Source organism: Wyeomyia smithii, chromosome 2 (assembly GCF_029784165.1).
Source record: "Wyeomyia smithii strain HCP4-BCI-WySm-NY-G18 chromosome 2, ASM2978416v1, whole genome shotgun sequence".
Taxonomy (NCBI): Eukaryota; Metazoa; Arthropoda; class Insecta; order Diptera; family Culicidae; genus Wyeomyia; species Wyeomyia smithii.
In genome coordinates, this window is record NC_073695.1 from 220,042,582 (window position 1) to 220,067,418 (window position 24,837).

A 24,837-nucleotide genomic window follows, 5' to 3' on the forward strand; every position below is an offset into this window, starting at 1 on the left:
TCCACTCATACGTTTAGTGGCAGGAAAAATCCGCAAGGATCAATTTTAGGATCGTTTGTATTCTCGCTGTTAATAAACGAATTTCCAATATAGGTAGCTCACCTTCCATTGATGTCCACAAGTAAAAGTAAATTGATTTTCTTAATAACCTAAAAGTTTCTTTAACTTCTAATGTATGCAGTTTAGAAAAAAGAATCAAATGAAGGCATTTATTGTTAATGATAATTAGACTAAAAATCACACTCAGCATCAATATGCGAACGAATGTCAAGGAACAAATACGTGTGATTCACTTTATCCATAACCTCAGCTAACGACCCTTCTACTAATGGACTGGTACAATTAATTGCTTCCATATATACACAGCAAATTATTAGAAAACTTTCACCCTACAATCTAGCCAAAGAAATAATTGATCTAAAATTTCATTCGCCTCAATGATTTTACTGTCTCTAACAACAATGAAAAATATGTCTTTGTTACCCCTTGTGTCACAATCGCTATCTATCGTTCATTTGTCGGATCAATGACTTCACATAGGGCTTAGGGATAGCAAAACCTTCTGCTGCAAAAAGAACGGTAAAAACGTGCAACTCGCGCACCGCTCGCCGGTTATTATTTTCCAACAGCCACGACGTGACTTCGAACCCTTTCTGCTCCCATTAATAGCGATAGTGGGTGGCGCCCACTAAACGCGCTGTAGTGCTCGCACCTCTCCTGCACTGTTGTCATCAACCTTCGTCGCGTCGCTTCTTGGCTCCTTGCTCGGCATCTGTTGTAGCTACGAACGTTAGATTTCCCGGAATTTCCGCATCCGTGGAAAAAATGTGCCGCAAACAGAGTGCTTGAGAGTGAGAGTGAGAGAGCGAGCGAGTGAGTGGTGCACCGGGGGTTTCACTTCCGTCGTAGCCGGGTGCAAGGGACTTACTGTCGCCAAACGAAGTTTCACGAGGCACACGTTTTGTCGCAGTACTGGTGAAGCGTGTACACATGCACACAATCACACACAGCGACAAACAACGTCACGCAATGTTTGTACATGACCTGCCTGGGTGGCGCCAAGTAGTGTAGCTTCGGAAGCAGCAGCAGCAGTATTTGGTCTAATGTAGAAAAGCATTGAAAGACGGCTGAAGCATTTGAAGGAAAAAAAACCCATTCTAAAGCGTGAAGTTACTGTTTGAAGGGACTGTACCTTGTTCACCATTTTATATCCGAGTATAATGGGGTCCGGAATTGTGGAATTATCCGCAACCGGACGCGTAATTGGCCGTGCTACGGGACGAACGTGCCGTTCGGCATGTGTGCGGTCTAAAATGGATGAGAATTTTACATTTGATCGACCGTTGATTAGCTTTGATTGACCATGTTCCGTGCAATGCGGTGACGTTGGTGGCACGTTATAAATTCATTGAATCCTGTCTAATAATCACGATTTATATTTTTTATGATTCAGCTTTTTAAATAGTACATGATGGATGACTCTTACTTATTCTTTGTTTAAATTTGTTCTCTTTCAGGTAACCGAAGTGCCAATGTACAATTTGCATTTGCCCTGAAAAAGGTATTCATATTTTATAAGGACTTCTAGTGAGAAACCCCCGGTGCAAAACCACGTTTTAAACATTTTCCCATACATAGAATGATACGATTTACTTAATCAGATGTTCAGCAATCAATACGCGAAACGACCGAACCGAAAACAGTTTCGCCGGAAATGCTCGAACCCAGGGTGGAAACTGAATTAGAATGGAAATGAAACTGGAGATAGAATTTTTTTCCACATTCCAATTTCATTGCAAAAAGTATTCGTTGTTTCCAAGTTCGCAATGATATTGTCGAAATAAAAATAATACACTTTTACATTTTCCTGTCCGAGTGGGTACTTTGCTTCAGCTTGACAGCTTTTCTTTCCACCCGATCCGTAACGCAGAGAAAGCGCTTCAGTGCTTTCCACAGCGCAACGAAGGGCAACCGAAAACCGTTTGCATAATGATAACTTTTCCTGCACTGCTATTTGCTCTTCGCAGTCTTTTTGATTGGAACTTTTTGGCAGGCGAGTTTTTTTTCTGCGTTCTCAATCTGGTCGATTTCGAAGCATCAACCAGATGCCAGCAGCGAAGCCTTCCACGTCGCTGTCTTACTACTTGGCTCCATTTAACCCTTACCACCACCATCCGTGGCCCGAACAAATACACAAGTGCACACAAACAAACACAGAAACGAGTGAGACGGAGGTGTCAAAAGCAAATGGCAGACTGCAAAAAAAAGTGCGGTACATTTAAACATATGCTCGTTTGGATTGCTCGTTTAGATTTCACCGGACGAAAGCGAAAGGAAAGCATTGATTTTCATGTTAATGGAAAATTCGGCTGCCCTTCGCTGTAGCGCACCGTATGCGCTGATAAAGGGTGGTTGTGATTTGGTAATAATCAGTTAGTTTTTCAACACACTTGAAATTTTTAATTTACTCGACAAATATGAAAGTTCCTTTAAAAATGCTATATCCAAGACAACATTCCTCGCACGAGACATCAGATCCAAATGAGCACGAGTAAACTTAAAGCAAATGTTTGTTGACCCGCATCGTGCTCAATAATTTGGATACAATTTATCAAGTGCGTCTCACTGAAACTCAAAGTGGTCATTTCCGAAGAATTCTCGAAAACTCGTGGCAAAAAAATTCTACAAAACTTCAACATAGTAAAATCGGCATTGACTTTAACGTCTTTGTCGATGGAAGCTTACCTCGCTTGAAAACTGCTTCCCAAACCATGAATCGTTGAAATGTTTAATCAATATCACTCAATACATTCTTTGACAGCTAAAATATGGATAAATAGTTCAAAAGTTATCTCTGTCAAATAATTTAAATGAATCTCCGTGAATGTTGGCTTAACCGTAACATCTGAATTATTCATCCAATCTTTTTTTCTGCCAAATTACATTGCGTTGTAATAATCATACATTCCAATAAATTATTTACACAAAATCGTATTATCATGAAAAACTTTAAAAAAAAAGCAAAGCCTTGGTGCTACATTCCGTATTCGACCTTCTGTTTTACTATACACAGACTTCGCAGCCGGCTGTTAAGTGTACAGGACAATTGCGGGGCTAGCGCTACGATCCTACTGACACTAACAGTCTCTCCCGAGCCGGGACTCGAACATACGACGACTGGCTTGTTAGGCCAACATCGTACCTCGAGACCAGCTGGCAGATGAAAAACTTTAATATTCACAACTTAATTTTCAAATATCCCGAAAACGGCGGATGTATTTACCAAGTTGATAACTAAGAGCTTTATGATTCGAAATTACTATAAAACCATAGTGCGTAATTGGAATTTGATTATTCTCAAAAGAGAAATAATTGAAAAAATCTTAATCTTAAGAACTTCTAAGAATGAATTTGTTTTACAATACTTCATGCTGAATTTTTTATCAAGTCAAGTTTTAATGAAAAGATCAGTTCAAAGAAAATTTTTACTCAATATAATATTTGGTGTTTTTTCCTAATTTTCTAAACACAATTCAAAATAACTTAAAAACCTGTGCGTTTAGCAAGTTAATCATTATAGGAGAACTGCTCCATAATTCATCTAATTAAGCCGACATTCACGAAGATTGCACGGATTAAACACCAAGTTTTCACGAAATCATTGAACAAATAAACAAAATATGCTTACGTGCTCTTATGGAATCGTTCAGCATTGGATATTTAGTAAAATTAGCTACAACGCTTCCATATCCATCTCAAAACTTGAATCACTGCTCAATTATCCATCTCGCGACGCCCACATGTTCATCACACTGTTAATCATGAATGAATCAAATTATCATTAATGAACGTAACCGCAGCCCGTCGTAGTAGGTTACCTAGATATCCGCTGTAGTTGTTTACGTGCAAATATTTTACCTAGGTAACCACTTCAGTGCTGTCCATTTATGTCAATTATGTCGGAATAATCGTCATTTTCAAAATAATTTTTTCGTTTTAACAGAAACTGATTTGGCAACTTTTGATTTCCTTCAAGACAGTGAAAAGAATTGAAAATACATACAGTTTAAATTTAGGAATTGAAGAAATTCATCTCATATTTTTCTGCTAATTCAAGCTTGTTTTTGGAAATTTGAGGTGAACATTTCAAAGATTAAAGTATTCTTAGTGTAGTGAGTGATTTTGTTTAGTGATGGAAAATTGAAGTTTTTCTGCCAAAATTGAAGTTTTTCTGCCAAAAATTGATAAAATTTCAATCCCTTTTTATTTTAATTAGCAGACCCGGCAAACTTCATCCCGCCTATTTTTTCTGTATAAACATTGAAAGCATGGGAATTCCTAATTTATTCTATATTCTTCCAAAGATTGCCTTGCGATTTGTTTACAGTCTGCTAATGCATGATGAATCTGATATTGAATAGGTTCAAACTCGAAAGACAAATAGTTTGAAATGATTGGTTTAATTGAAATGGCATTTAAAATAATTTTTAGCTCCTGTGCATCAGGCTGATTATGGAAATACCCATATTGGCTAGTATTCCGTCATTTTCAGAAAACAGAAGTCGTCATCTCGGATTTAAATTGTCTTGTGAAGTCAATTTCTGGCCTCTGAAAATAATTTGGCCATTTTGGGCTATTTACCAGACACCGGAAGTCGCCATCTTAGAATTCAAAATAGCCTCTGGGGTCGATTTTTGGCTTCTGTGCATAATCTCGATCATTTTAACCCTCTAGTGACCAAATTAGTTTTTAGACAGACTGAGAAAAAATCACTATGAAGCTTTGTAAACATTTTTTAAGTTCTTATTGAAACTTTTTAGAGGTTTAACTGACGACCGTCTGAAGGTGGCAATGGGCACTATTTGTGTGCGATTCCCTTTCAGAGTAGGGAGGGGTGGCACATCATCATAAATTCTAATTTTGTACTCTGAAATCCACACGTTTCAAATTTAGTTTCATATGCCTAATTGGTTCTAAAGTTATGTAGAAATTTATGTTTTATTTGTATGGAATCCCTCCCTTCCTGATAGTGGAGTGGTATCAAACTATTATAAAAACATGTCTTGTCCCCTAAAATCTCCTCACGTTAAGTATGATTCCATTTGCTTATGCAGTTCTCGAGTTATGTATGGAAGCCCTGCCCTTCTAGAGGAAGGAGGTTCCATTCACTTTATTAGTTCTTGAGTTATGCAGAGATTTTTGTCTCCACCGGACCCCATTAGCATAATAACCTTACTTGGCCTCAGATACCCCTATATATACATTTTCACGCCGATCCGCTGATCCGTTATTGAGTTAAATTGTGATTTGTGGACTTCAACTGCTGAGTCATCTGTGTGCAATGTTTCATTCCAATCAAAAAAGATCGTTTCAATTTTTGCGTATTATCAGATCATTTGGTAAAGATTATTGAGAAATAATAATTATGGATTAGTTTTCACTTGCAAGAGGCCGGTACTGCCGACGGCAGGTTTCAATCGCCTACCTCAGAAAACAAAATCCGCGCATTGTTCTATATGGCTACAACGGGACTCGTTCAGCAACCAATCAAAGTTTTTTCATGACTAGCGGACCACTTTTTATTTTAATCACTAAACAAAATCACTCACTACATTAAGAATACTTAAATTTTTCAAATGTTCACCTCAAATTTCCAAAAACAAGCTTGAATGAGCAGAAATATATGGAATGAATTTCTACAATTTCTAAATTTCAACTGTATGTATTTTCATCTGTTTTCACTGCGTTGAAGAAAATCAAAAGTTACCAAATCAGTTTCTCTTAATGCGAAAAAATCATACTGGAAATGTTGAATTATTCCGATATAATTGACATAAATCTACAGCACTGTAGTGGTTACCTAGGTTACCAATTTTGCACGTAAACAACTGCAGTGGATATCTAGGTAACCAACAACGACGGGCTGCGGTTACGTTCATTCATGATAATGTGATTCATTCATGATTAACAGTGTGATGGATATGGGGGCATCATGAGATGAATGATTGGGCAATGATTCAAGTTTTGAGATGGGTATGGAAGCGTTGTGATATATGGCTTGTTTTACAAAATTCAGGATAAATCTAGCTGAGTTAACTAAATATTAGGCTGTCCCAAAAAAAATCGATTTTGAAAAAGTCAAGGTGTTCTGCTCTTAATTGAAAGATAATGTTATTTATAGTATTTTTGTGGAACATTTCGACATTTCGAAAGGTCGTTTTCAAGTTGCCCAAACGTGATTTATGAAAAAAAAAAAAAAGATTTATTTAAGCTACAAAACCACTCTTTCGCACTTTTTTCAAATCTGTTCGATTCCGAAATTTTTCCATATAATTTTTAATTTTCGTGGGGTTGTTTTTGAATATTTTGCATGGTTTGGTTCAGCATCGCATTCAATTATTTGACTCACAGAGCCCATTGAACATCACAAAAAAATGATTTTTTCTTCTAATTTTTCAGATAAAACCCTACAAAACACATATATTTTTTTTTTTTGATCAAGGACTGAAATTTTTACTGCAAAGCGGAATTCAAGACGAAAATTTACATGAAAAAAATCCTTGATATCTTATTGGGGGGCTGAGATATCGGCGTTTTTACATGTGATGGAAAACTTTGCATTTTGTCAAAAATGCCACTAAAGCTCAACATCTCCATTGCACAGTGTTTTATTTTGCCGTTTGTGCGTATAATTTCCTAACTAGTGATTCAAATGTTGATTATAGCCATAAGGTATGTTCGGAAAAGTTTCAGGACATTCAAAAATGCATCTTTTAATGTAGAAAGAAGGGTGATCAATCCACCAATTAGTGAAATAAAAAATTTACTTTTTAATCAGAATGAGATAGACGCAAAGTGTCTTCGACAAAGTTTTAGGTTATATTAAAACAAGAAATTTTACCGAGGACATCATGTTTCTATCTCTTACATATTACGAGCAACATTGAGTTTTCTATTAGAAGGCACGAAAAATCATACTTTTCGTTCTAACTTTTTTCGCAGATTTTTCAAAATTTTGAAACCTTCTACTAAGTTATCAGCCATTCAAAAATGCATTTGTTTTCTGAACATTGTTATCTTTTATCTCTCAAAATAAAACAGTTTCTTTAACATATTTGTTAAAATGCATAGTTTTCCATCACATAGAAAAATGCCAATAGCTCAGCTCCTCGATAAGATATCAAGTATCTTTTTTCATGTAAATTTTCGTGGTAAATTCCGCTTTGCAATGAAAATTTCAGTTCTTGCTCAAAGTTTTTTTTTATTTGTGTTTTAAAGGGTTTTATCTGCAAATTATTAGAAAAATTAATTTTTTGTGATGTTTAATTGGCTCTGGAAGTCAAAAAACTGAATACAATACTGAACCAAACCAGGCAAAATATTCAAAAACAACCCCACAAAAATAGAAAAATGTACGAAAAAATGTAGGCATCGAACAGAATTGAAAAAAGTACAAAAAAAGGGTTTGTTGCTTAAAAAAGTCATTTTTTTATAAATCACGTTTGGGCAACCTGAAAACGACCTTGTAGAAAGTCGAAATGTTCTACAAAAATGCTATAAATAACATTATCTTTCAATTTGGGGCTGAGCACCTTGACTGCTCAACATCGATTTTTTTCGGGACACCCTACTAAATATACAATGCTGAATGATTTCACAAGAGCACGTAAGTGTGTTTTGTTTATTTGTACAATGATTTCGTGAAAATTTGCCGTTTACTCTGTGAATTCTTCGTGAATATTGGCTTAATGAAATGAATAATGGAGCAGTTCCCCTACGAAAAACATATGGAAAGTATCCGTTATGTTGTGCTAAAATGAAATAGATGAACTTTTATTAGATATTATCGACATATCAATAGTCGTAAATGTGCTGCTTTCGGCAACTGAAAACATCAATTGAAATAAGTTATTACAGCTACATTGCAGTGCAACCTTACACCGTAGAAAGTCTTCCAAACAGTATCGATATGATCATGTGCATCATTTCTGCGGCTGAAAACACGAATTGAAATAAGTTTTTTCAACAACATTTAAGCGCTTGCACAGACGTGTCGTTCTTTTCTGCAACCATTAACCGCACAAAATCAGCCAAGCAGATCCACACGTTCACTCAAAAAGTGGAAAATCGGAGCACCGAGAAGACTCTACACGGCTTTGGCCATTTTGCGAGACGATTCAGAACGTAATTATGAATAAAATTTTACAGAAAATATGGAACAACAAATACCGTGTATCCTACACTGCCTGTTTATAAAATGATCTGAACACGTTTGCCAGTGTATGTAAACGCATAATGTATGATAAAGATCGAAAAACAACAGCAGGAAGAAAACCGATATTGCAATCCACACACGCGAAATTTTTCTACACTTTCCGTGCAGCGTAAGATAGGGCGTCGAAAATTTTTTTCTGGGTATGAGCTCGAATATCAGCACATAACAAAATCGAAACAATAATTTGTACTCATCTTACTGAATTCATTGAAATTGTTGCATATTCGAGCGCCTCTACAGCCTGCAGCAACTACTATCACCGAACACACAAGTTTCAGCAAATGTAAACTTCTACTATGCAGAGAACTCACATGTGCTGGTGATAGCCGTGCTGCCAGAGCCTTTCTGACTTAAGTGTAACATCACAACAGGTCGCTAAAAGAAAATCTGGTTGCCAAAACCAGCACAAGGACGCTGTTTTCGAACAAGTGCTGACCAAGTACAAAAAATGCATTGGACAATGGAACATACGTAAAAATTAAGGAAAAATGACAAGTTCACGTCTGTTTACGCAGAGAAATTTGCCCGTAAGTGGATGATTTGGCGAAGGATCTGTAGCTTCGAGAAGAAAACAAAGGTATTTATCACTTAAGCAATAATGAATGGAAATGTTTATATGAAGAAGTGTCAATTCATCCGAACACATGAAAGTCTGATGAAGTTCTGGCTTGACTTGTCAAGTTGCCTTTACTGCCGGAATGTTGCCAAGGGGTATAAGGAGAATAAGATGAATTTCATTGGATAAACTATAAATCCACCCCTGTACACTCGGACAGGATTTTCATCCCATCAAGAAATAGTCAGAAATTTAAAAAAAACTAGCTCAAATAGAAGAGTAGTGAACAAGATGTCAAATAAGGTAGTAAATTATCCGGATCGTCGTCCCATCGAGAGACAATCAGAAGTTATCAAAGTAAACTGAAAAATTGTTGAAATTGAGTCAAATAACTGACTCTTCTGTTCAGCTCGCGAGCGGATTGCCTGCATCTATATAGATTCAGAAGATTAATGAACCAGTTCTTTCGCTCTTTTCGCTCGGTAAGATGGGTGTAATGCTTTCATATGGCTCTCGTTTACGATGTCTGATCATCAAAATTATCTACCAGTTTTTTTGCCTGAAGTAAGGGGTGAGTTACCGCTCTATAAAAAAGAGCGGTCAATCACTCACTGACTTTCAAAAACCAGCTCTTAGATTAGTTCGTGAGCGGATTGCCCATCTCTACAGAAAACTAGCTCATATTGAATAGTGGTAAAGCAAGATGTTAGATAAAGTTGCCAGTACTGTGCAGAAAATGATGGGTGGTATCTCAAAAAAAGTTCGAAAATCCATCCTATAGGCTGACGAATAATTTTCATGTACACTAAGGTTGCTTTTTACGCGGTTTTTTTACGCGGATTCCGGAATTAACGCGTTTTTTACGCGGATTCCGGAATTTACGCGGTTTTTTTACGCGGTATTTTTTTACGCGGATTTCAGTTTCCCTTCCCTCGATTTTTTTACGCGGATTCCGGAATTTACGCGGTTTTTTTACGCGGCACGTATCCCCCGCGTAAAAAGCGACTTTAGTGTATTTTTCCATCAAAGTTCATTAAAAAATACTGAGAGATAAAATAGGCTCTATTCTGCATTTTAGAATATTCTCAACTGATATCCAACTCGATTTCCGTTGCTTTCACTTCGTTACAATGGAATTAATACGGATCACAAATTAACAGTGACATATTTGGGCATTAATATGGATTTTCAATAAAATATTCAATTAATTTCGACGATCACCGGTTATTGAAAAAGGGTTTACTACACTGAAGCTTGATAAATCATTGTAACTTTCATAATATGAAGTTCCATTTCTCCACCACAAATCTTTCTAACATGATCCACCGGCGGCATTTGTCAGCTTTTGTCATCGAATTTGCCATCAAGCAGATAAATTCCACTTCACGGCAGCCAGCAAAGGAAAAAAAAAGCAGAACTGTCACATATCGGTTAGCGCAGAGCCAACAGGTCTGTGCTCCGTCAGAATTAGTGTCCTATCAGACGGAATCCAGCGAAAAGATAATCCTTTACAGAATCTCATTTCGGTATCACATCCAGCAGCAGCAGCAGCAGCACATATCCCGTCGCGCACGGCGACACATTTCCATTGTTGTTTGACGGTTCCTCCCCGGACAGCGGCGGCCAACTGACGGTGCAGCAATAACGCTTACTGGCACACAACATGGCACTGTTCAATTCAGCCGAGATTTCGCTGTCGCTTTCTGCACAACCATATGCACAAGCTCTTCAACTTTCTTCTGGCCCGAACCACACATACTCGAAGCCAGCCAGGCGTTGGTTTGGTTGGTCGTTTGAATTGGGATGGTTTCTGCTACCAACCGACCGGGGCGACGACGGCCCAGCAGCAGGCAGGATACCGACCGTTGTCGTCATATGACTTGTCGACCGGCCTCGGTTCCGCCTTCCGCCAGGGTCTGTACTTATACGCTTGTTGATAATAATAACGGCATATAAATGAATGACCGTATATCTTCATACGGACCAGTGACTACATATTGCAGGACACATTTATAAAATAATGTTATTGTTCATCCCTTCTTCCGCCAGCAATTCCCATCACTGCCGATGGCGATCCTTTTCCGACGGTATGTTGCTACCGCAATTTTTGTGGTCCTTTTGCAGCAGTGCACAAGCAACAGCAGCCGGATGACCGACCTTATGCGACTCCGGGACTATATTGAGGCCAAATACAGGGTCGTACTTTGCGTTTCAGTATACATTTCCTACTCAGCTTTTGCCCGCCTGGTTTCAGCCCTAGCAATTTTGGCTCAAAGTTGGTACCACTAGTCTTCGACAAGTGCGGGAAAGTCTCATTCTTCATTCATGAGAGCCAATGTCAACGGAAAGCAATGATCCGTCGAATGAACAATGAGATTTTTTGTCCTCCCGGCAACGTCGGCCGGGTTGCATATCAGGAGGTTTTCCATCCAGCCGATCTTAACTTTTGGCGATTGTCATATGCGGTGGCGGATTTGGTTGCTTCATTCGCCGGAGCAACGATAGCAGTAGCAGCAGCAGCACATCATCTAGCTTTGCAATCTGATGCCGCTACCACCGTTGCTGTACTGCTTTTTATCCGACCCTCACAAGCCCTCTGGAAGTAAGCGGGCGAGGTGAGGTGAAGCGAGGATGGCGGCTTCGGTGTCGGGCTGGTTAATTATATTCATGAATCAAAATTTAGGACGTGACTATGAGTACGTGGCGGATAAGCCTGGTAGACCCCGGATCACTATGTGTGTGTGTGTGTTTGTGAGTATGTGGAACTCGCAAAGGTGACGTAAAAGCACCGATGCTGTGATAGCGTTTGTTCCAGTAATGCGAATGCTGGCGCACGGAACGGCCGTCCCCGAACCGCTCTTTGCGCATATGAGGACTGTCGTACGGCTATCCTAAATGAAGTAATTTTTCGATTATAAAGAGAAGTTTATTAACATATCACGTTCCGGTCCCTAGCAAATCATTGGTTGTGTTTGTTGTTTTTGGCGAAATACGCTATTGCGGGTAGAGCGTGACGTTCGGGGAAGGTTCGCTTTTTTGCGGCTGTATGTATTCCATTTTGGAGGACTGAATTTTGCGCGAATCGAATGATGCAGTGCATCATTTAAAGTTAGTATTTTGTAGCTTAAATCCTAGCGGTCGTGATCAAAAGTCCTATTATGCATTATCTCGCAAAAAAACGCTGTACACTTAACCCAACCAAACACCAAAACAAAAACCAATCTTGTAACGGGAAAAATTCACACATATCCCGGCACAAATGTCATTGAGCAGTCCCGACCAGCAAACAGCAATCCAGCCCGAGTGCGACGTCGGAAATTGCATTAACAAATTGCCACTTTTAGCCAATTTTCGGAAAAGCGCGCAAACGGCAATCACCTCGGCCTGGTGTTGGCCCGGTCCAAACTGCGTAACTGCTACGTGCTCCAATAGGAGCGAAGCTAGCTTCGACACCGATTCTGCTGTTCACACTAGCAGCGGCGGTGCGGAACGGGGGCGGACTTTGGAAGCTTTTAAGTGGATTATAGTTGAACTAATATCCAAGAGTAGCAAACTGCACTTTAGTGTGCTGCTGTTTAGGGAAGGGAGCGGGAAATTGTTTTCACTTTTTTCCGTCCGCCGCTCGCAAACGAAGCGAGAGATGTGTACGAACGGGTGGATGGGCGCCTGTTTCGCAGTGTGGCTGCGAGCTGAGCATAAAAATAACAATAAAGTTTGATAATAAACAAAAATTCATTAAACTAATCCCGGCCGGGTTCGACAAGCAACAGGCGCGAAGGAGTGCTGAGTGGGGTGCGGCTTCGACTGATAGGATAAGCAGTCGGTTACCCTTGGAAAATGTAGAAGTTTTCGCTCGATGTGCTATTAGCAGCCCATTTCTGCAACGGTGGAGGTATTTTCAGTTGAGAATTAATTTCGGAGATGTTTGTCGGGCGGTTGGTTCGAGAAAACCCATGTATTGCTGCACACTGCCAAAGACGTGCAGGAAACATAAAACAGAACGGCCTGGCCTAGTCATTCAAGTCCAAAGGCGGGAGCAATCATATTTGCCTTCAATGGTTCGGAATGAAAATTACCTCAAGCTGCTGAGCCCTTTCTGGGAGTGGGTTGGCGCCAAAATTTACGGTTATGATTTGGGAAATTATCGATTCTAAGTTTGCGATTGCATGGTTGGCATCGAATTGGTCGGGTAATTTCTTCGTGCGCGATCAAGGTAGGGTGTTTCCGGTAATTTAATTCAATCCATCCCGTGGATATACAATATGGAAATTTGAATGAGTTGCAATTTTGTGTATAATCGAAGAAGACGACTGGCTTATTGAACGAATGTCATATTATGAAGCTAGTTGACATGCTTTCATGAATGAATTTCTTCTAATTCACACAAATTAGCGAATCTAGCAAATACTTGAGCTTAAGAGTTATATTCCGTTCCTTGAGAAGCATTCCAGGGTTTAAAAACAAATAATTCAAGTCTGCTCAAACAATTGCAATAATTCTCTCAATACTGAGTTTCGACGTAGGACTACGTCTTTGTTTTCTATACTAGAGAACATTTTGTAAAATTGAAAATGAAACTGGCAAATGTTACGTTGGATTTCAAACGATTATAGAAAGCGAGCAACTCAATGCATCTTAGTCATTTATATGTTGGCGAATAAATAAAATGTGTGACAATTGTTTGATATAATGGGTGAAAAGTTTCAAGGACGACCTTTCCCATACACTCTTTTCGCTATCGCCTTGCTTCTCGAGCCCGGATAACAATAACATGGACGGAATAAATTTCACTGCCTACATATTTTGACTCAACAAAGTGTTTTGTTTCGTTTCGTATTTTCGAGTCTGCGTCGCCCCGCCGATATTGCAAAAGTCTACACTCAATTCGATACGAATGACCGCGTGAAAATTCAACTTCATTCTTGTTCGTCACACAGTAGCGAGAGCTGATAACGTGTCAACTATCAGGCACTGCGGAGCACCTTACATTTATTCTGCATACGGCAGCAACAGGTACAGGATATGGTGTAGGATATTTGCCTGGCACAGCTACCGGAGGACCAACGGAGAGCAAATTTATTATGTGCGGCCAAGGAAAATATTCAATGCTACTGGTGCACACTGTTTCCAAAGCTGCAAAAACGTGATCGAAATTATTTAGACCCAAAAAACTAGATTTTACAGCCATAGTGCCTCCAGGAAAGTTGATCCATTAATTTTACTCTATTTTTTAGAAGTTGCAATTTTGTGATTAATCCACTGTGAGAAGGGAATTTTACTTTTTTCATTTTTGCATATAAAAATTCACTTTGTTCGGCAAAGTTGTTGCACGTTTCATTAGAAACAACTTTCTTAAAAGTACTATACTACTATCTGCCTTTTTTAATGGACTTTTGTGGAGGTTTCTACAGATGGCCACAAATATTCATTTTTTTAAATGTAACATTTAGTGGTGATTTCCTACAATTTTCCAATGTTCTACATTATTGTTTACTATCACAAAGCACACAATTTCATCCACGAAAGTTTATTTTTATCTCTCATATTTCATCGGTAATTGGCGATTTTCATGAAACAATGCACTAATTTACTAACAGATATCTCTAAAATTTGCAAATACTTGCAGATTAAACCTTTTCTATATTTAAGCATAAGAAAAATGTCATTTCGTCTAGATAAGGGTATTTGTCTCTCGCTGTCTCCTGTGCAGATATTTGTAAATCAATAAATGTATCATTTTAATAAAACTCTTTAATAACTAATTAAACTTGAGAGATAAAAATAAACTTTGTTCGGTGAAATTGTGTGTTTTATTGTAGTTAACAACATTGTAGAACATTGAAAATTTTTAGAAAACCACTATTGAAAGTTATATTAAAAAATGATTTTAGGGGCATTCTACAGAAAGCTCACAATAGTTCATTCAAAAAACCAGATACAAGTATAGTGTCTTCGACAAAGTTGTTTCTTACAAAATGTGCTAGAACTTTACTCTGCAAAGTGAATTTTTATATTCAAGAATGAGAAAAATTAAACTCATTTCTTACTTTTAGGTAGATTAATCACGTAATTCTAACTTCCACAAAATGAAGAATAATTAATATAACAACTTTACTGAAGACACTATTAGCTTATTATTGTAGTAAAAATCGTCAACCACCAAAAATATATGTGAGATATAAATAAACTTTCTTTAGTAGAAAATCACTATAAAAAGTAAAATAGCGAAAAACATTTTTTAATAGCAATCTTTAAAAAACTTCACACAAGTCCATCTAAATAAATAGATAGAATCTATATAATGTCTTCAACAAAGTTGTTTCTTTTAAAATTTGCTACAACTTTGCTGAACAAAAAGGGATTTTTATATTCCAAAATGAGAAAAATAAAACTCGTTTCTCACTGTTGAGTGGATTAATCATAGAATTGTAACTTCTATAACATGGAGAATAATTGATGAAGCAACTTTGCTACGTTACGGTTCTAAAATCAATGTTTTAGGGTCAAAATAATTTCGATCACGTTTTTGCAGCTTTGGAAACAATGTGCGGTGGCGCGAAAATTAGCATTCAGTAGCACGCATTTCTATTTTTTTTTTTTTTTAACTCGTTTATTTGACACGGCACAATACCTCTAGGTTTACGGTGCCAGATACAAAAAAATAAAATAAAAAACGCTACTGCTGCTGTATATTAATATGCGTTGCATTTGGTTTTCATGTTGTGGGGCCATTTCGGTTGTTACTGCGCGTCGTGGTCCTTTTCCGGGGAGGTGAACCAATATTCTTGCCTGCCTCCCGGTCAGAGCAAATCATGTCGTTCTCGCTGGCTGACATCTCGCTATCGCTTCCATTCGAGGTTTTGTACTTTCGGAGTCTTCGTTTTATCTCTTTAAACTTCGATGGCATCAGTATCAGGTAAGTTGTCCTTAGTTTGCGCTGATGTATCTTGGACCGATGTTTTTTTCGTTGCTGTTTTAGTTGTTGGCAGTTTCGCATTTGGATTTTGTGTTGTTGTCTTTGTTGTTTTCGCTGATGGTAATTTCGTTGATGACTGTTTACTCCTTTTTTCGTCGTTGGGTGTCGAGGATGACGAACTGTGTTGTACCGCTTTGTTGCAGGGGTTTCCCGGATGAGCTTTGGTTTTTGTAGGTAACCAAACTGTGTTCGGAGTAGGTTCGACCGGCAAATGTGACAAAACTCGGTATTGGTTTGGTTAAACGCATACGCACAATACGTACGCCATTGTAAACTCCCGGGAAGAAGTTTTTCCACGTGTCGTGTCTAATAGACAAAACTTCTCCATACTCGCTTATCACACGTTCTATTGACCTTGGACTAAACGCCCTTGGAAGGTCATGGATGCGTACATCAATAGCATTGTCTTCCATATACACCGGAATCAAATAGTTTAACTGCCTGTTAATTGGGTGATTCTCCGGTTCAATTGTTCTTTTGTGCCCACTCGAACACCGTTGTCGGTCCGATATCGATGACACAAATTAGTTAGTCTTGGAACCAGGGTAATTGTCGCATCGGGAAAGCACAAATTGTCTTTTGGTGCTTATGAAAATAACTCAATAGTATCGAAGGTGTTTTGTTTCGTTTCTCTTCCTCGAGTCTGCGACGCCCCGCCTAGATTACAAAAGCCTACGGTCAACTCGATACAAAAGACTAGACTGCGTATATAAAATTCAATTACATTTTCGTTCGTCACAAGAGAGTGAGTGGAGTACAGTAAAGGCTTGTTCACGCGGTTTTTTCACTCGGGTTGCTTTCCTCCATAACTTAAAAACAATAAAAGATATCGACCTTATTCCAATCGCGTTTTCTGTTTTAGGCCACGAGTGATCATATACCAGTTTTCGAAAAAAATCACATATTTTGGTGTGAATACTCGAAATTCAAAATATTGTATTTTGTTTTCTAGATTGACCACTATCATCATCAAACGAGGTACAAACATTTTAGGACGATTTTTTTTCGTTATGCTTGTAATTAAAAAAAGTCTTCATTCTACGCAGGCTCATACAAATTAAGAACGCATCTCCCGCGTAAAAAGGCCTTAGTGTATAGCTACGGCTGTGCATTGAAACACTGCGCGTCCACTATAACCAGAGCCTCAGAACCCGGATAATTTTCGCATTAGGAAAGCTCAAATTTTCTTTTGGTGCTCATGACAATCACTTAGTAGTATCGAAAGTGTTTTGTTCCGTTTCTCATTCTCGAGTCTGCGTCGCCCCGCCTACATCGTAGAAATCTACGCACAACTCGATACAAAAGACTGCGTGTAGAAAATTCAACTTCATTCTTGTTCTTGACACGATAGCAAGTGGATCCCTTATAACTGTTAGAGATATACGGTGTAAAACAGACGTAGTGAAATATGCTAAACAAGAGGTAAAATCAACATATATATATATATATATATATATATATATATATATATATATATATATATATATATATATATATATATATATATATATATATATATATATATATATATATATATATATATATATATATATATATATATATATATATATATTTGTCCTACGTCACCATTTCATACAACCCCTTGGGCTAGTAGTATTTGACTAACAGTGTACACTTCAATCATTAGTTATTTTTTTTTAAATTCAAGCGAAAATTAGGTTGGGTACAATGGTACTTATATTACCAGGCACGTAAACAGAATTTCATTTATATTTTCTGAAAAAAAAAACCTAAACTAATCCACCTAGTGGTGCAGAAACCTTTGTTATACCAACTATTACTTTATACATATTTGGCCAGTCACTTACAAATCGTATACCATCATAAGTCCAATTTCAATAATGGATGAAATGAATTTGAAAGATAGTTTTCAGCGAGTTAACCAAAGACGATCATTGAATTAAAACTTGACGTGGTTCTTGCAAATAGTATGAATGTTATCACTGGAGTACATGAGTCTTATTTTTTCGATCACAAACCAATTTTTAAATGCTGGCTAGAAGTATTTGATTTTTTTTTTTTTGGAGATGATCGAACGTGGGGAAACAGTAATAGATAACAGTGATGCTGATTTCACACTAGAATAGCAAACATGTATGAAAGTTTGATGCGGTTCTACTTATTCGCTTTATTTTCAGAAATTGCAGGACCTAGATTTATGAATCAGCATCAAGTATTTTTTACGAATTGAAGCAAACTTCTACAAACCTGCTCTCGAAATATAGTTTAGAATTAAACAGGAAAAAATATAGCTATTGATGAAAGTTGTCAATTTAATTCTAACTCAAATGCATTATCTGAAAATGAAGGTTCTCCACGATCTTTGAGAATTTTAGTTTTTCAGAGTATAGGCGAGAACTTTATTCTTTTCGAACCTAGGCTGTATGTATGATTTAGAATATATTTTATAAGAAGTGAGGACGGGAGCTTCGGAAGAAAAGGAGCTAAGTAAGCATTGCAGTTTTTTCTAAAATCTGGTTCAAATTCCCAAGAAAAAGCTAAAGGGTAATTTATTTACACCATTTACACCAGGACGCACTACGAAGAGTGTAAAGATTATGGAAAGTTGTCCATGATTGTTGATTTCCTTTGAGAAATAAATAGCGATACGAAAAAAAGGGATAGAGAAGAGGAAAGAGCAGTGAGAGAGAAAAATTATCCAGAAAGTAAAATATCCAATGTCTAAAATATACTTTGGTCAAAACTCTACAGTTCAAGCAACCAATAAAAGATCGCACTCAGTATGATTTTCAAAGAGCTCTGGGGCTTTCATTTGAGCATGCTAACATCAAAATCGGAATAAGCGTTCTGTAAAGAGAGTTTTTTTTTGTAATTTTTCTTTTTTGGGTCGATTTTGATATACTACACATATAAACAACATATTTACACATACATACGTACAGGCACACATACACAAACATACATAAATTGTTCAATTCGTCGATCTGAGTAAATTGGTATACAACACATGGCTCTCCGTGCCCTTAATTTTGCCTTAAAAGTTAAATGTCTCATATAAAAAATATTCTTTGATCAATATTTTAAAATCTAAGCTACTGATCAAAAATCCACTCGGTAGCATTCTGGGGGAGCACAGTAGCTTTAGTTTGCGTATAAGATCATTAAAATCGGATATTGCGTTCTGTAAAAAACACACACACACACATACACACATACACACGAACAGACATTGCTCAGTTCGTCGATCTGAGTCGAATGGTATATACGATTCGGCCCTCCGGATCATGGATCTATTTTGGGTTTTTCGACAGATTTTATAACCTTTGTTTAGTATAACAAAGGTAATAGTATAACAAAGGTAAAACGGTTCAGTACAGTACAGTACATTTTGCATGGAAAAAAAATTTTAGAAACCGGCGTTTAAATCCAGGTCCAATATATCAAATTTGTATCGTTACTAGGATATTCAAAGAAAATATGTTTTTCATGGTTGTGCATTTGATGCATGCACAGTGGAGCACTTAGAACATGAAACCTGATCAAAATTATTTTTAGGAATTTTTGGGCTGGAATCGTATCATGGATCGAAAACATAGTATAATAAATAGTTGTGACTAAAAATTTCATGGAATAATCCACCGTTGAGAGATATGTGACTTTTCAGATGATGTAGTTCGGATTCAATGGTAGTTTCTTTTCTACAATAAATGACTGAGCCTTCATGAATGAAACATAAATATTTTTCAGATCAGAGTGGTTCGGGGCTAACACTGTTTTGTTTATTAATCAATCTAAGCACTCAGAAGAATCACTAGTATTATAATCATTGTCCTTGTACGAACATTTCACTCGCAAGTTGCGAGTCGCAACATTTGCATTGCTTCGGGTGAAAAAGCTTGACCGTTTTTCTTGGATTTTGGCCTAGAGCTCGTAATCAAAGGATCGGAATTCAATAGCAACATTTTGAGAATGTCTCAGAACACTCATCCATTACATGACAGAGAAATGTTCTTGAAACTAAGGCAACAACACTGCCGGAAGCATAAAAGTTGAAATTTGTCGATGATTTTAACAATGATGTAACTTATGAGTTCGGATTGGTTCGGATGATCTAAAACCACCAGTTTGACCAGAAACATACAGGCTTCGTTTTGCAATTGACGGTTTACATTGAAACTCATTGATTCGTAACTTTCTTCATATATAATGACACATAAAAAATCTCATTTACAGAATTTTTGTGTTTATTAGAATGTTCCCTGGCAATATCGAGACTATTTATAAGTCTTTTAAGTTAACAGATAGATTAAACTAACCTTTTTTTGACAATCTCCATTGTTGGTTTGATGAAAAATCACTACGTTGTACTTGATTGTTTTGAATGCAACAACAGAAAGCTGAATTTAATCGATTTAAACCAGCTGTAACAAAGGTTAACAATACTTCTGGATGCTCATGAGCTGAAAAAAAAATTCAGTAGGCATCACACTTCAAAATGAGACTATGCAGAACATGGTTAATAAACTTTTGCTTTTTTGACTTTTGATCAAGTTTTCAATTGATTTACTCCTATGTGGCATGATGGTAGAAACTGGTGTTTTAATCTGGAATTTCAAACGTCAGCTTTTCCTAGGAAGCATAAATGGAGATTTAAATGCAAAGAATATTTGTTTTTGAAAGTAAAAATTCCAAATCTATCCTTCAATCAAGATGTTCTTGTATCTAGCTCAACCCACTTTTGCTGTTGTAACATGTTAGAGAAAAGTCTCGTTATAACCAAAGGCGATCATCGTCCTTGACCCCTCGGTCATACCATCCGATTGTTGAACCATCACTTTTCCTTGGCTTTTTTCCTCTATAATGTAATTGAAGAAAAGCTGCTTTTTTGTAATCCACATCCGTTACGATTCGTTACATTCTTTGCATTCGAAATGCACTACCTTTCATGTTCCCCGAAAAGCGGGCTTCAGTAAGCTCTCCCGGTTCTGACTACCCCCCAACTGCTGTGTAGCCCGGGTCAGAGTTGAATTCACTCTGATTGTACCGCACTTCGTTCGTGTGACCCCTGCAGCTAAACTAACGTAGCAAACAAATAACTGTTTCCTGCATCCGTTACGCTAGGTGGGATCAGCACAAATGGAAAAAGAAGAAGAAGAAAAAACTTCCAAAACATAAGTGGGCCCTTTTCCTCCTCCATCGCGTGGTGTTGGCGGCATCTGTTACCGCCGGAAAATCCGACACTCTTCTTCGGGTGGCCACGGGGCAATAGCTACCTTCTGCTATAAGGGTGAAGACAATGGGCAGGCACGGTACGTGGAGGTAGCGCTCCGTTCAGCCACAAAATAAATAGGATTAAAAGAGGAAGTTTCCACCAGGTCTTGTGCAACTGCACTTTCCATTCGTTTTTTTTTTCTTTCTTACTACTCCCATTCCTACGAATGCCACACAGACAAAGTTCCCATCTCCGAAGTGCTCTTCTTTCTCATCACACCATCACGTGAAAACTTTAAAAATAGTGGAAAACTACTTGCTTCAAAAGAAGAAACTTAACCGTTGCACACGACTCACAAAGACCCGGGGCTCCGCTAAATGAAGTTCCCGTTTCCGTGAGCGTCTTGTCCGCCGTAGACGCAAGATCAATTCCGCACCTTTTTCACTAGCGTGCTGCGGAATCCTCACCGTACCAGCAGCACGAGGAGTGTTGAAATTTTTACCGAGATTGTTTCACGTCCTGGTCCTTGCCAGGAGACATCAGAAGTTGGAAATTTTCTGCACTCCGTGCATAGCAGCACCATCATCGCGGTCGGGCCCCCGCAACCGAACAATAGGAAAAACGGAAAAAAACTTTTTCCTTGCGTCGTCCTCCACATCACGGGGCACCGGCTTGTGTATGCCATTGTGCATTGTTAAGCCTTTCAAATGCTCGCGCCGCCTGCAGCTTTTTCTGCAGCAGCAGCATCCGAAAAAAAAGGCTTTTGTTTTTCAACCGTCGCGCAACAACTTCAACCAGTGCATAATTTTCCATTCACTCGGAACAGTCGACGATTGCTGCTGGAAGGAGAAAATTAGGTTCATGCGATGAAACACTCCATCCGACAAGTCCGCTAGTTTGCCTGGCACCGTCGTCGTGTTGCTACAGCATTGAAATTAGTAAAAACAATAAATTCTCCCCGTGTGCCAGCAAGCGCGCCCACGCCCGGCAACATTATGCAGTTCCGGAAACTGTAGCCTTTTATTTTGAAGGTTTTGCTAGTGTACGAATAAATGCGCAACCCTGCTCCGCCCGCGCCCTTTGTTTGATGGCGATTGTCACTTCAATAGCGGCGAGGGCGGTTTGTTTCGAAAACATTGTCGAACACACACAGAAGAATGAACTTTTCATCTGAAACGGCAAAAGTTAAGCTTCTTACCGGTTCCCGCTGTCCGGGTTTTGACATTCACAAATTGAGGCTAGTTTCGAGTCTGCTTGCTGCTGGTGCTGCAGCTGGAGCAGTGGAGCCAAATGATCAACTTGCTTTTCAGTAGGCCACCGGGTAACGACAAAGGACAAACGTCGGTTTTTTTGGGAGTGGTAATCCGTTTCTTTTACCGTCACAGTTCTTTGGATGTAGAACAATGTTCTGTTCTTTTTATTGTGTCGCTAGTTTTTCGCTGAACTCAATTACGGGGTACTTTACGTTGATAACATTATTGGAGATCTCATTTATTTATCACGATGTGGTAGCTATATTTTTGAATAGAACGTAATAGAATTTTTGGCATGCCTATTTGCTTATGCCCGTTTCATTAAATAATTCCATTGAGTATTTAATTTTGGAGAGTAGGAGCCTTAGGGAAAAACAATATTGAAAAAATAACCATAATGATTATTCGGATTTCTGCACCAAAAGAGTTAGGGATTTTTGTCATTGTCTTGTTAGTACAGAGAAGTCGCTACTCAAAATGCTCGAAAATCCTCTTTTAGTCTCGACTTTTCGATTAGAGTAAAATTTTCCTTCTCCATTGAACATATTTTTTTGTCCGAAGTAATTAACAATTCATTAAAATAGAAATTTTTTCAGAGAAATGAGATCATTTAATCAAAACTACGACGGAGAGAATGCTAAGCTTATCTCCGCTTAGCTTAGTTCTGACTGTAAATATCAATAATTACTACTCCGTGATGGGTCCGAGCCTCTGAAGACGCACAATGAATGAATTGAAGGAACGACTGGGAGTGGTAATTCCTCATTATTGTGCATTTTACAATGACCCATTTTTGACGTGGGACTACGTCTTTGTTTACTATACTGGGATGCATTTTGTAAAATTAGAAATGAAACTGGCAAATGTTGCGTCAGATTTCAAACGTTAATAACAGCACAACCACATGATGGATAACAATAACCAATATGTTGTTGGATAGATAAAATGTATAACAATTTTTCAGTATGCTAGTTATCACTTTAATTTCATTGCTAAGCGGTAAAATTGATAAAAACTTTCAATAACAAATTTGCGCGAATAATGAACCAATTACATGCGAGCATTCCTAGCACAGACGACGTGAGTGGACACCATCCGTTCCCTGTGATATTCTCTGTATCAATATCAAAATTAAAATTGACAGGGTCTCCCCGTCCCAATAGGTCAATTTATTTTTGCTTCCATGAGCTTAGACTAATATGATGTCTCCAAGGTAAAAGTTTTCCTAAAAGTTTGAAACAATACCCATCCTTGAACAATTTCTAAACCTGCGCTGTAGGTTTCGAAGAACCTAATAAAAACTGATGTCTTGAAAGAAAACATGCCGGTAAAAGCAACAGTACCAGTGGAGTAAAGAACCGCAGGTCTCTCGTCGTCTATGATTGCAGTGGTACTCTTCTATTCGTACTGCAGCGGTACTATTCGTATTGCAGTGGTACACTTTTGTTCGTACATTTCTATTCGTGCGCAGTTGAGGAAAAACTGCAATGCTGCTGTTGTTGGTGATTGAAAGTTTATCTCATAAATATGATTACCATAATTTACTCAACATAAATTGTAAATTTTTGCAACGGATATTTATTTAATTTTATCTTCGATATTAACTAAATAATCGTGATTGGATAATATCGAAAGAGTAAATTCCTAAATATATTCATTTATAAAAGAGTAAGAGCCTGCGAATGCTTGTGATTTTATTGTTTATTTACTAAGATTGATACAGAATCTCTTTTTATATTTCAAAATTGTTAGATGATATATTATTATTCTAGGCTTTACCATAATAAACGTATATAAGCTGTCTTCGTAATACAGCGAATGTAGTTGTAGGCAAAAGAAAAAAATTGTCAAGCAAAAAATAAAAATGTAATTGTGGATTGCTACGATTTTTTGCTGAAACTTGTTAATGGTTTTGTTTAAAATATCTTCTTATGTTTGCCAAATAATGAACCTTTGTTAGGGCTTCCATATTATTTTGAAAGTAAGATCCATATTATAGATTTGATTTAATTAGAGTCAAATAAGACAAATCCATTCATTATGATAACGTCAGTATTATTGGATTTGGTTTTTGAGGTTATAGAGTTAATTCTGACTTTGACGCATTATGAGAAATTCTTGGTGCTTCTTCAACAAGCACGATATGCTTGTGCCTTGTCAAATACATGTTGTTTGCACGAAAAAATACTACAGGCATAATATCGTCAGATATAAACGATATTCTTTCGATTGTTGTTGAATATATATCAAAAATTGATTTCCAGGGGGGGCTGAAAATAAAAATACGTACAGTCGCTGAGCAAACACATTGATTCTGTCTGCAGACTCTGTATATTTTGAAACAAAAAATCCCCTAAGGGGCCATCCACATACCACGTGGACAGCTTTGGGGGAGGGGGGGTTGGTTAATGTCCACGGTCCATAAATTTTTTTTAGAATTTATATGGGCAGTTGTCCACGGGGGGGGGGGGTCAAAATCGTTAAAAATCTATCCACGTGGTATGTGGATGGCCCCTAATTACAGTGTTTAGTCCCACGTCACCATTTCATACAACCCTAGGGCTGTACACCTTGTAGTATTTT

The 24,837-nt window shown here is 37.8% G+C and overlaps 1 protein-coding gene across 33 annotated transcripts in view; it reads left to right on the top strand.

Moving 5' to 3' along the window:
- The window catches only part of LOC129722556 (protein muscleblind), a 745,426-nt gene that overhangs the window by 308,624 nt on the left and 411,965 nt on the right, over positions 1-24,837 (top strand). Inside the window, exon 2 of one of the 33 annotated variants that reach the window (XM_055676099.1) lies at positions 1,518-1,561. The exons of the other annotated variants lie outside the window; for them this stretch is intronic. Within the exon in view, the coding sequence (XP_055532074.1) occupies positions 1,518-1,561 (44 nt within the window). The remainder of the gene's footprint in view (positions 1-1,517; positions 1,562-24,837) is intronic. 33 annotated transcript variants of the gene reach the window in all.